This window comes from Aethalodelphis obliquidens, unplaced genomic scaffold (genome assembly GCF_003676395.1).
Source record: "Aethalodelphis obliquidens isolate GAN/ISIS:26980383/991018 unplaced genomic scaffold, ASM367639v1 scaffold7, whole genome shotgun sequence".
NCBI lineage: Eukaryota > Metazoa > Chordata > Mammalia > Artiodactyla > Delphinidae > Aethalodelphis > Aethalodelphis obliquidens.
The window spans coordinates 5,261,967-5,274,950 of record NW_020837951.1 but is presented as its reverse complement, the minus strand read 5'-3'; the positions used below and the strand labels follow the sequence as shown (position 1 = coordinate 5,274,950).

At 55.4% G+C, this 12,984-nt stretch overlaps 1 protein-coding gene across 1 annotated transcript in view; it reads left to right on the top strand.

Moving 5' to 3' along the window:
* LAMC3 (laminin subunit gamma 3) overlaps positions 1-11,610 on the top strand; it is a 61,240-nt gene extending 49,630 nt beyond the window's left edge. The window contains exons 22-28 of the mRNA XM_027104515.1: positions 741-888; positions 1,886-2,035; positions 4,188-4,290; positions 6,384-6,583; positions 7,304-7,450; positions 7,544-7,643; positions 10,107-11,610. Of these exons, the coding sequence (XP_026960316.1) occupies positions 741-888; positions 1,886-2,035; positions 4,188-4,290; positions 6,384-6,583; positions 7,304-7,450; positions 7,544-7,643; positions 10,107-10,357 (1,099 nt within the window). The 3' untranslated portion in view covers positions 10,358-11,610. The remainder of the gene's footprint in view (positions 1-740; positions 889-1,885; positions 2,036-4,187; positions 4,291-6,383; positions 6,584-7,303; positions 7,451-7,543; positions 7,644-10,106) is intronic.
* Positions 11,611-12,984: the final 1,374 nt, after the last annotated feature.

Below are 12,984 nucleotides of genomic sequence, written 5' to 3'. Positions count from 1 at the left end.
CTAGATGAGAGAATCTGATTGGCCCAGCTTGGGTCAGGTGGCCAGTCCTGAGCCAATCGGTATGGCTGGGTGGATCACATGACCCACTCCCAGGGGCTGGGGGGCTGGCTCTCTGTAAAGGGATGAGGGATGGGAGGCACCCTGGCGGGGGTGGGGGGGTGGGGGGGCGGGGAACGGGGCGTGGTCCAGCAGTACCCATGGTAGGCGGAGCTGGGTGGGGCAGGGTGTGGACAGCTGGACAGGAAAGCTGTCCTGGTTGGTTGATTACAGCATTTCAGGGAGAAAGGGCCCCAGAACAGTCATGCAGCCTAGAGGTCTCCATTTACCTGGAGAGCAACATGCCCAAGGTCACTCAGGGGCATCAGGGCCTGGGCCGCTATCCCTCCAACAACACCAGGCATTTTCCTCTTCATCATTCGTCCAGAGGAGCCAAACATTTGCAAAACATGTGATTCTCAAGTGGAAACCAAGCGGGAGCTCCTTCAGAAAAGCGTGATTGAATTCAGTGAATGAGGAAACAAGAATGCAGCCCCTCGGCTGCCTTCCCCATTCATTAGACAGCTGCGGAGCAGCCAGTTTCCGAGGCCAGCTGCTGGGTACCAGCTCCGCAGACGGCGGTTCTGCCCGGGAAGTTGCCAGAGCCCCTTCAACTGGGAGCTCCACTGAGGGGGCCGGGACAGCAATGGGGAGGGATGGCCTGCATCCTGCTCCTGGGCCATCCTGCCTCTGTCTCCTCCCAGGTACCAGGAGGTACACGCGGCCCAGAGGGCGCTGGGCACGGCCGTGGCAGAGGTGCTGCCTGAAGCTGAGAGGGTGCTGGCCGCCGTGCAGCAAGTCGGCGCAGATGCAGCCCAGCGCCTGGCCTCACCGGCTGCCCCTGCAGCACCGGTCAGCTCAGCTGTCCTTGGAGCTCTGCATGCGGTGGTTGTGAGGGAGAATGTGGCAGCTGGGAAACCAGTGCGGCCCAGGCAGAGGCAGAGGACGTGGCTTATTTCTAACTCTCTAGCAGTTGATGAAAAGATCCCAGCCAATCTTTGTTGTTGATTATAATGATAATATCAAGGCCGAGGCCTCTTCTTCATCATAGTGGCATTGGCAATGACACCAGACGGACATGGGGCCAAATCCCAGCTCCGCCACTCTGGCTCTGTGACCTTGGCAAAGGACTTCCCATCCCTGTGCCTCGGTTACTTTGTCCGTCTGTCGGCTAGAGCTCACCCATTTGGTTATTTCAGGCCTGCATCCATGAGGGGCTGGAAGGGATTCGTGAGCAATGCCCTCATCCTCTATGTGCCTGTCACCCTATGCTGCTTGCCTCTGGGTAAATCAGCTCCTCAGGCCTTCTCAGTAATCCTGAAATGCCAAAACTTGGGAGCTAAACTTTAAAAAAAAAGACTAAACTTATAGAAATGCATCTGGGGCCCAGCCTGCCCAGGACTGACGGCTCCCAGGCTGTTTACTCAGGGTGTTTGATCCTCCCACTGTGTGTGATGAAGGAAAATGTAGGTGGTGACATGTTGGCCCTGAGCACTGCCCCAGATACTGCTGAGGGCGTTAGGTAATAAGAAGTCCCCGCAGGAAATTCTGAATTCAGAAGTACGTCCGGCCCCAGGGTTTCAGCGAAGGGATTGTGAGCCTGGGGAAGGAAACACAGGTCCGGGAGGTTAGCTGAGTCTGCGCTTCTAGAAATTGCTGGTGCTAGAATCAGACCTCAAGTGACAGCTTCCCCAGTCTGGCTTCTCTCGCCCTGGCCCCTCTGCTTCTTAGGGTCCACGTGCAGCCCTGCCCCCCACAGTCCCTGCCCCTGGGCTTCTCCCACCCAGTAGAGGACCTGCCCCTCGGACCTTCCCATCAGGCCTTGTCTGAGCCCTCCATCTCCCGGCAGCCTCAGAAGTCCCAGGCCAGGACCCTGGGCCTGAAGGTGCAGGCCCTGGAGAAGACGGTCACATCGAGAGAGCGCGTGGTCACCGAGGCTGCCCGGGCCCTCCAGGCCACCGCCCAGGCCGTGCTGCACAAGACAGAACCCCTTATGCAGGTGGGCTCTTGTCCTTTGAGGCAACACCTGGAGAAAGTTGGGGCTGCCCCAGGCATGATCTGGGCTCAGGGGTTGCAGGGGGAGGGAAGGGCAAAGACCAGAAGTAGTTCTTTCCACCCCTCCAGTGCCTTCCCCCAAATTCCAGAGAACCTCAGTTAGCTCGTGCCAAGGCAGGAGGTCCTGATTTCCCGAGAAGGAGTAAAGGTATGAGAGGCGGCAGGATGGACAGACAGACAGAGCCACGCCCACCACCCTTACTCAGTGTTAATTACAGCTGGGATGGGTCTCATTCACTTATTCTTGCATTCATTAGTTCACTTGCCAGATATGTTAGCGAGCACATACGTTGCTCTAGTGCTAAACCCCACTGTTTGGCATTTACAACCCAGGAGGGGAGGCAAGGCTAATAATCAGGGAATTCAAGAATCATGGAGTGAATTGAGCCCCAACCTGTTAAAGTATAAGCACCCCTTCAAGTGTTTTTTTTTTTTTAACTTTCCACCTTTCATCTAGACTTAGAAAAAGGTTGCAAAGAAAACACAAAGAAGTCCCATATACCCTTCACACAGATTCTCCTTCTGTTAATGTTTTACGCAGCCACCTTACAAGGATCAAAATAAGGAAATCAACATGATATAATACAATGAGCTAATCTACAGACCTTTTTCAAATCCCAGCAGTGGCTTATCCCGTATCCATCTTTTTTTTGGGGGGGGAGGGCACGGAAGATCTTAGTTCCCCGACCAAGGATCAAACCCATGCCCCGTACAGTGGAAGTGCAGTCTTAACCGCTGGACCGCCAGGGAAGTCCCCTGTATCCATCTTTATTTTCCTTTTAAAGACAAGAAACAAGGCAGAAAGCTGTTGCCTGCATCCGAACAGCTGGGCCTGGTGCCTGTCATATACTGGGAGAGCTGTGCTGTGTCAGGGCCCCCTGTGGTGGTACCCATTGATTTAGTCCATCACCCTGGTCTGGGGCACAGTTGAGGCCACAGCAGAGTCAGGACCAGACCCCAGTGCGCAGTGCCCCAGCACAGTGCCTCCCACCTTCCTCTCCCATCCTGCTAGGCAGTTGGAGTAAGACTTAAGACACAAGGGATCCCAGGGCAGCATCTGATGGCTCTTCAAACCCACATGATTGTGACTTCCCTGGCGGTCCGGTAGTTAAGACTTCTCCTTCCAATGCAGGGCATGCAGGTTCCATCCCTGATCGAGGAGGTAAGATCCCACATGCCTCACAGACAAAAAAAACCAAAGCATAAAACAGAAAGAGTATTGTAACAAATTCAATAAAGACTTTACCAAAAAAATTTTTTAAACCCCGCATGACTGATGATGGATTGAAATTCACATCACATAAAATTACCCATTTGAAAGTGTACAACACAGTGGCATTTAACACATTCCCAGTGTTGTGCGATCACCACCTCTGTCTAGTTCCAAAACATTCATCACCCCAAAGGGCGATTGCTTATACCCATTGAACAGTCGCTCTTCATTCCTCCCTCCCCCCAGCCCCTGACGACTGCCCGTCTGCTTTCTGTCTCTATGGATTTTCCTGTTTCAGACATTTCATATAAATGGAATCATGCCATATGTGACCTTTTGTGTCTGGCTGCTTTACCATAATATTTTCTAGGTTCATCCACATCGTAGTATGTATCAGTACTTCGTTCCCTTTCGTGGCTGAATAATATTCCGTTCTGTGGATACACCACATTTTGTGTATCTATTCATCCATCAGACCCGTATTCTTTAAGTATCCAGCCTTTTTTTAGTGGCAACGGGGAAGAAACTAATTTTCTATGAGTAAAAGTTGTCTAATAAACAGATTCACTACTTCACATGCTCTGGCTGAGACGCGGCAGCGTTCTGACAAGAAATTTTCAGTTGTTCATCTTTCTTTTAGTTCTTAGGTTTCAGTTTTCCTCGGAGCTTTTGTGAGACAGGTGACTTCTTGGGAGAGATATTCAAGGTTTAATATTGGAATAATAAAACAGATCAGATGTTCCTGGTAAACAGCATAATTCAGTGTCAGAGTTTTGGTGTTGTTTTGGGACCTTGTACATGTGGGTTTGGTGCCCACCTGACCCCTCTCTGCCCAGCACACCTCCGGCACCACCTGACCAGCCTCTCTCTCTTCTCTCTCCAGCTGCACCGGGAAGCCAGAGCTGCCCTGACCCGGGCTTCCTCATCTGTCCAGGCTGCCATGGTGACTGTCACAGGAGCCAGGACTCTGCTGGCTGACCTAGAAGGTATGTGTGCCCTGCTTAGCCCCAGGCTCGTGGATGCACAGATGCCCATGACAGACACCAGGGCAGGCTTGGCAGCAGAGGACAGAAGTCCAGTCACGTGGGCATAAGCCAAGGAGACCATTCCCTCTGCCTCTAAGGACCTCCCTCTCCTGTGGCTGCTTTGTCCCTCCCCATCTCACATGCCGCTCACCAGGTTCTTGCCTACGTGGCCATCCATCATCAGACCACACACGCAGAGCCCCTCAGGACCAGATGGGAAGAGAATCTGATGCCATCAGCTGTCCATCCCTGATCTAGGCCACTCTGGCTGGGAGTCTGGTTACCTGGTACAAATATGGCTGCCCTGGTCCAATGTCCAGTGGGGCTATGGGAAGGGATGCAGCGTTTCTCTTTAGAACGTGGGTTGATGGGTTGATGCCAGTACAGGTTTCTTTTGAGCTGTAGGGAAAGGAGGCCAAGTACCCCCATTTTACAGTTGGGTAGACCAAGAAAGGAAATTTTACTGAATGAAATGTGGAACAGCCCCTAGCCTGCAGCTGCTCTGCCAGGAGAGGATCTGTGTTCAAATAAGCTTAGGAAATGTCACGTGCTATAGATCCCCCTGAGGCCTTGCAGTGCACACCTGAGAATATTAAAGGCTCTGAGAAGTCCTTCAATAAAGAAACCGGGTTCACTTTATGTAAACTTAATTTCTCCTAGCATTTATCAACACCCTGTAGAATTAGGGCTCCCCAGTGTGCACTTTTTTTCTTTTTTTGGCTGCGTTGGGTCTTTGTTGCTGCGCACGGGCTTTCTCTAGTCGTGGCGAGCGGGGGCTGCTCTTTGTTGCGGTGCGCGGCTTCTCACTGCAGTGGCTTCTCTTGTTTCAGAGCGCGGGCTCTAGGCGCGAGGGCTTCAGTAGTTGTGGCATGAGGGCTCAGTAGTTCTGGCTCGCGGGCTCTAGAGCTCAGGCTCAGTAGTTGTGGCGCACGGGCTTAGCTGCTCTGCGGCATGTGGGATCTTCCCGGACCAGGGCTCGAACCTGTGTCCCCTGCACTGGCAGGCGGATTCTTAACCACTGTGCCACCAGGGAAGTCCCCCCAGAGTGCACTTTAAGAAATGCCGATTTTGTGTACAGGAAGCAAAGTAGATCTAACTTTTGGATTATCTTCATAGAATGATTATGTAGTATTATGTCCCTGGATATTAGAAGCCTTGATTCTTTTTTTAAAAAATATTTATTTATTTATCTATTTGCTGCATCGGGTCTTGGTTGCAGACCACGGGATCTTTCGTTGCGATGCGTGGGCTTAGTTTCCCCGCGGCATGTGGGATCTTAGTTCCCCGCCCAGGGATCGAACCCACGTCCCCTACACTGGAAGGTGGATTCTTAACCACTGGATCGCCAGGGAAGTCCCCTTGATTCTTTTTAAATTTTGACTTTGTCTACTATAATCAGTACTCCTTAGGATAAATCTCCCTTAGAATTTTATCTGAAAGGAAATGAAAAAGTCTTTTTTTCTATATAGAAGGAAACTACTTCTTATTAGGTAATAAAAACCTATGTGGATTGTAGAATTTCTCTTTTTGTCTTGGCCGCTAGGGGCTAAAAGGTAAACAGTGCATTCGGTACCTGCACCGTCATTATCCTAACTTTCTGGCGCTTCTCACTTCTCATCATCCCCCTAGTTACATACGGCTTTTGGTTTATCATGTTAATGGTCCAGTGTTTGGTCTGTTCATCACGATAAGCTGCCTCAAAGCCTATTAGAAATGCGTGGTATGTAAAAACAAGGAACTTAATGGATCTTGCTGTGTACCGTGCTATAGCTCCCATCTCTACCACTGGCCCAGGCATCGACCAGCATGCAATTCTGTGACTTTAGTAAGTATCATAATATAACATGAATCTTTACACTCACAGGGCAGTATGTCTCACTCGTTTGTTTTCCCTGGGTGAGCCTGAGAAGTTTACACACAGATCTCATGCATCTCATACCCCTGCTCACGTTGTCCAAGGGTCTGGGGTTGGTCAGACATCTGGCAGTGACCACCCCATGGGCTCTCCAGGCATGAGCCCAGCCCTCCTGACACAGCCTCGGTTGGCTTTACAGGAATGAAGCCAAGGTTTCCTCGGCCCAAGGACCAGGCCGCACTGAGGAGGCAGGCAGCCGTTGTCCAGGACAGGCTCCTTGCAGAGTCCAGAAAGAAGACCAAGCAGGTGGAGAGGATGCTGGGAAGTGCGGCATCTATCTCCTCCAGTGCCAAGAAGAAGGGCAGGGAAGCCGAGCTGTTGGCCAAGGACAGTGCCAAGGTTAGGGCCACGGATGTGACTCCAGGGGCATCGCTGCCTTCTGGGCGTGTGGGAGGCCTGTCATAGAAGAGGTGCCCTTCTGTAGGGTAAATGCCCCTTCTGTATGCAATGCTGAATACTCTGCACTTACTAAGGGGTCCCAGGCTCTGAGCTCTGGCGCTTCACACGGGTGACCCTGTTGATTCCACATGAAATAGATGTCACTGCTGTCCCCATGGGACAGGTGAGGACCCTGACGCCCAGCCCAGTTCAGTAACTTAACGTAACCAGGACTCGCACCTCAGTCTGTTTGGCTCTACTCCCTAAACTTCTAGACTTTTCTTGTTTAATTCGGGCCAAATTTGAATCAATAGGCGTCTTCCCAGCACCGTCGCTCAGGGCCCAAGTGAACTGCCTCTACAGCTCCCTAGAGACAGTGCTGGATTGAAGGAGTCCCCAGGCTTGGTTTCTGGTCCCACCATTTTGAGTTTGGCCAGCTCCTCCTCTCTGCACCTCTGTGTCCACATCTGTAAATTATTGGAATTTCTCCTCTCGGGGGAGGTGGGTAGTGTCCAGCAATCTGCTCTTTGCCGGCATCTGGTACACAGCTGTGGAATGAATGAATGAATGATCTGGTGCGTGAATCTATGACCGCTGGGCAGGGCGGTCACCCTTTACCTCTAAAAGGAGTTTCTCCACTCACACTCCCCTCCCTGCTGCTGCCGCCCACCCCATACGTAGCTCGCCAAGGCCTTGCTGAGGGAGGGGAAGCAAGAGCACCGCCGGGCTGGCCGGCTCTCCAGCCAGACGCAGTCGATGCTCCAGCAGGCCTCCCAGCAGGTCCTGGCCTCAGAAGCACGCAGACAGCAGCTAGAAGCAGCTGATCAGGTACGTGTGCTGAGACCCCAGCACTCCTTCTCTTGTGGTCCCGGGAGCCAGCCAGGAGCCGCTCAAGCTTTTCTTCCCCTCCCCCCGCAAAAGGTGGGTGCCGGGCTGAGCGAGGTGGAGAAGCAGATCCGGGAGTCACGCACCTCTCTGGAGAAGGACATCAAAGCCTTGTCAGAGCTGCTTGCCAGGCTGGGTAAGGAGACCCCAAGGCCGGGCCTTGGCCCCCTGGGTCCACGGTGCACCTCCGGGATCTTCCTGGGAGGCCCCGTCCTGGGGAAACTTGCCTCCTAGCCCTCCTGTCCGTGGTTCCCCCATCCCGAGCCTTGTGCTCAATGACAAGCATTTGTAACCGCTCCAGGCCCCCCGGGGCGAGGCAGGGATGGTGTCCAGAAGCATGCTCACTTCGTCCTCCAGGGGCTGCTAGTCAGGAGGAGAGGAGAGACACAGAACACTCACCACCCACAGAACACCTGTAGGTACCAGGTGACCAGGTCCTGCATCAGTGGTGGAGGGTTTCAGAGAAGGAGAGAGAATGTCACAGAAGCAAGTCTGGCATCGAGCATCAGGTGCTGGTTTGGAATCAGAGAGACTGGCATTCCAGTCTGGCACTTTCCCTTCCTTGGCTGTGGGACCTTGGGAAAATCACTCCACCTCTCTGAGCCTCAGTTCCCCCGCCCGGGAAATGGGAGTAACAGTGGGGTAGTTTCGAGAGTGCTTTCCACACTGTGTGTGATGAGACAGTAAATCGTGAAAGGGACAGCCCCCAAGACGTGGCGCCCTCAGAGCAGGGGCGAAGGGACAGTGTCAGAGCAGTTCGGCGGAAATGAACAAGCAGTTTTCAGAGTTGGGGTAAAATACACAAAACCTAAAATTTGCCATTTTAGCCCCTTTCAGCGTACAGTTCACTGGCATTAGGCACAACCTTCACCTTACTGTGCAGCCATCGCCACCATCCATCTCCAGAACTTTCTCATCAGCCCAACATGAAACCCGCCCCCCTTACACACAGACTCCCCGTTCCCCCCTCCCCCAGCCCCTGGCAAGCCCTGTTCTACTTTCTGTCTCTGAATTTGGTACCGTAGGCACCTCACCTAAGTGGAATCATGTAGTGTGTGTACTTTCGTTACTGGCTTACTGCGCTCAGTGTAACGTCCTCAAGGTTCACCCATGTAACAGCATGCATTTCGGTTACCGTGATCGATAAGACGAGGAAGAATCAGCAGGTTCTGCATTGTGGCTGGATGCCAGGCTCCACCAAGCTCTTCACACACATGATCGTAGCTCATTTTAACTTCCAAGGCAAGGATCCCTGTGCTCTTGCTATTTTGCAGATGAGGAAGCTAAGGCCCAGAGAATTTAAATGATGGGCCCAGGGTCCCCCAGCCAGTCAGTGGGGAGGCTGTGGATCACGCTCAGGTCTGACCGATTCAGAGCACCCGCTCGTAGCCACAGGTCTCTACCCGCAAGAACTCAGCTCGCTGGACACGATGCCCAGCACGAAACAAACGCTCTGTGTGGGTAAACCACGCTGGCCGTTGTTGTTGTCATTTATTCTTTCACATCGGCACTATGCTCGACTCGGGGGTGCAGGAGTGACCACGCACACCTAGACCCTGTCCCCGCCCCAGGAGGCCCAGCTGGGCAGTCAGAGTGGAGGCTGTAACCTCCTCAAAGGCCAGGCTGTTTGGACTTGCCCGTGGATGGTGGGACCTCTCCGAGTCTCGGCTGGGAGCAGGGCCTGCCCGGCAGCAGGGCTCAGCTTCTCTCTGCTTCTTCCTGCCCTGGGGCTCAGCTCTTGCAGTCGCCTGTCCTCCAAACCAGCCTTCATTGCCCAGGAGACTCAGGGCCATGGGGAGCCCTGGGGCCCAGGGGGGTCCTGTGGGATTCGAAGGCATTGAGGATTTGTTTCTGTGACTCCAGCACTCTCCCACCTGGCTCAGCTGTCTTTCTATGGAATGCCACCTTAATGACAAGGTGACAAAGGCCAGGTGGGGGAGACAGCCCGTGGATTCCGTGCCACCATCACCAAGTTCATATGTGAGCACCCGGCCCCACCCCCTCGGTTTACACTTGGAGAGGCTCCTCCAGGAAGTCCTAATGTGTGCTAGGCCGGGACTAGACCCCTGGGGCCTGCTGCCCAGGCCTGCAGCCCCTCCTGCCCTGTCTGCCTCACACACCCTCATTCTGATGCCAGAAACCTTTCTTTTCACCCTGATGTCCCCGCATCCTGGCCCGCAAGTACCATCTGTAAGTGTGGGCTCTCAGTGAATTGAAACAGTGTGTGGGAGCCGCAGGCATTATGGGGCCTCTCCCACTCACACTGCTTTACGGGTGAGGAAACTGGGGCTCGGGACTCACCCAAGGCCTTCATTTTTTAACAGTAATAGTAATACCAACAACAAAAATTAACAGTTGCCCAGTGCCACCCAGGGGGAAAGTTCCGGGGCCTGCACGTAAGCCCGGTGGGGTGCCCAGGCCAGGCCCTTACCTGCCTCACCACGCCGCCCTCTCGGTCCCTTGCCTCCTGGTAGATCGTGGGCACTCGGAAACCTGGAGGGTTTGGGCTGGGGAGGGCTTCTGGGGATGGGGCCTGAACAGGCTTCTGGGGCCTGCAGGGGAGCCAGCCCACCCTGAGGCTGTCCGTGCCCCTCCACAGGGTCACTGGACACCCTCGGAGCCCCCGCCCGGGCCCTGAATGAGACCCAGCGGGCACTGGAGCGCCTGAGGCTGCAACTGGGCCCACCAGGGGTGCTGCAAGGGAAACTGAGGCTCTTGGAGTGGGAGTCTGAACAGCAGCAGCTGCAGATCCAGAGCTTCGAGAGCAACCTTGCTGAGATCCGTGCTGACAAGCAGAATCTGGAGGCCATTTTGCAGAGCCTGCCCGAGAGCTGCGCCAGCTGGCAGTGAGGGCTGCCCGGACCCACGGTGCCCCCGGCCCGGGGCATGCACGCCCGCCACAGGTGTGCCATGCAGGCACGCTGCCCAGATCCTGCTGCCACGTACCCGCCCGAGTCTGTGCCCACAGCCCCTCCACACCGGCAGGAGTGAGTGTGCATTCAGAGCTCACCCAGGCGGCTGCGGTGCGCACACACCCATCGGTGTGCTCTCCCACCCCCCACACACGCACACACACACAGGTACATGCGGACATGTGCCCGTGCGCGCAGCGCACACGTGTGCAAGTCCATCCATGTGTGGTGCACCCCCTCTGGATGCTGGGGGTGTCTGTTGTGTTATGTTATGTTGTTATGTTAAATGCCCTGTGACACTGACATACTCAGGCAGGGTTGGTACCTGGGAGGCTGGGACCGGGCAGGGTCGGGGGGTCATCTGCAGAGATCCAGGGCGGGTTCAGCAAGAGCCAGAGCCCCCAGTCCCAGCCCTGCCCTCTGTCCTGCAGCCCCCTGACCAGTGTGTCACCCGCCACGAACACCCAGCAGCTCCGCATAGCTGAGGGACCAGGCAGGTCAAAAGACACAGGATTCTGGGGGATTCTCAGCAGAGGAACCTGAGGCCCAGGGCTCCTGGGGCTGTGGTGCAGCCTGCTAGGCCGGCCGGGCCGTGGCCCACCCATGCAGGGGTATCTTTGGCTTTGTGGAATACTTCCTTCTCAAGATCCTGGGACTGGGTCAGACTCACTGAAGGAATCACCTGCCCCAGGCCCAGTGCCCCTTTTGGGCCATGGCCTCGTGACCTGAGGGGGCCTGGGTCAGGGGGCTCAGACAGGTCGCTTGGATCTTCCCTTTGTGACCCTGCCAACCCTGGCTGGCCTTTGACCGATCGACACTTCCCAAACTGGCCCTGCAGCCCTGGGGCCCCATCTGCCACATGGGAGGCCCTGCTGGGCGTGGAGGCCTGGCTGCCTTTCTAACCTGTCAGGCTAGGGTCTCCCCCTGTGGCTAGGCCCTGCCCAGGGTTCCCGGCATCTCCTCCTGGCACTCCTCCCCTTTCCCGGGCCCTCTTCCAGCAGACTGCGGGGCCTTGGCACTGGGAGGATGGGTGCCTCGGGGGGCCCAGCCCCTTCCCAGCGTTCTTCCTGCCCCCCAGCAGGGGTGACAGGCAGCAGCCCAGACCATTTCTGTTTACCCAACTCTGTTTAACGTGGCAATAAAGGGCCCCTTTACTAGCTGGTGGTGTGCCTTTGGTCCTCCGGTGCTGGTCGGCAGTGAGTCAGTGGCAGAGGGTTCAGTGATTCCTCTTGGCCCACGTGAGGTAGAAGGAAGGTGACAAAGCTGAGCCCATCGGCTTTGCCAGTGTCTTCCCACTGGGGGGACTCTGCTGGGGTCCTGCAACCCCAAGCATCTGCCCTCTCCTCTCTGCTCCGGGGGGCTTATTAGGCAAAGTCTAGGGCCTGGGGGAGTTTGAGGGGTGGGGTACAGAGAGGTCCTCAGGTGACCTCTGGCTCAGGCTGGAGACACCGAGGCAGGAAAGGAACTCAAAACCAGTGTCCAGCAGCGCAGAAAGGCTCAGGGAGGGACACCAGTGAGGAGAGGAGGAGGGCTTTGGGCCAGGCCTCAAAGGGTGGGGAGACAGCGGGGAACATTCCAGGCAAGAGGGTGGGCAGCAGCGCGGCACTTGCAGGGTAGGGGCCTGGCCCGCACGGGCCACTCCAGGAACTCAGGTCGCGGGCGGGATTATGGTACATGCTCAGTCAGGGCTCTTGACCACGAGGCCTGCCCCCATCCCGGGTTGGTTTAAGCAGAAAAGGGGAGTTCGTTGGGAGGACTTGGGAGAGTCTCCTGGAATCCTGGGGTAGGAAGGGCTGCCAGGCTCAGAGATGGTTGGGGGCCGGGGCCTTGCCTCGCCCTTCCCTCCCGCCCCTCCTCTGCCTCGCCCTTCCCTCCCGCCCCTCCCCTTGGTCTCTGCCTCTGCTCTCTCCGCGTTTACTTTGTTTTCTTCTCTCTGCAGAGCAGCTTTCTTTGCTTTTCTTGTGCTTGATGGGAGAGAATGTCCCCACTGCCCCCACCTGGACCCACCATGGCCCCCATGTTTACTTGTCATCAGGTCAAAAGCTTGGCAGAGACAAGCTGGAAAACTGACCTGATTCCAGCTTCCCAGGAGGGACCAACCCAGCTTAGGCCGGGTCCCCTCCCTACTCCTGTTCAGAAAATCAAGGGTCTCTGGGTCCAAGGCCATAAAATGAGAGCTGGGCTGTGCCTTCCCCACCCCCGCAAACTCACTGGGGGAGAGCATTCAGAGAAGAGGTGCACTCCTCCACGGAGAAACTGAAAACCGAGGCCAGGGGTAGCGGGGGTGACGTGATGCACGTCAATGACCCAGGGAGTAAGCTGGTAGGTTTGGGAGGGAGGACAGGGGGTGGGGAGGCCAAAACAGGAGGTTGCTGCTCTACTGTGAGTTTGATGATTGATGTCTGGTGTAAGTGGTGTCAAGGAGATGGGGGTGCTTTGCAGACCTCTGGGGCGGGGTCTGATGCCCCCAAACCCTCTTCCCTGTTACCCAGCTTCTCTGCTGACAGAGGCACACAGCTGTCCTGATGCCTGCTCTTGGCCTTAAACCTTTCTCTGCTCAAGCCG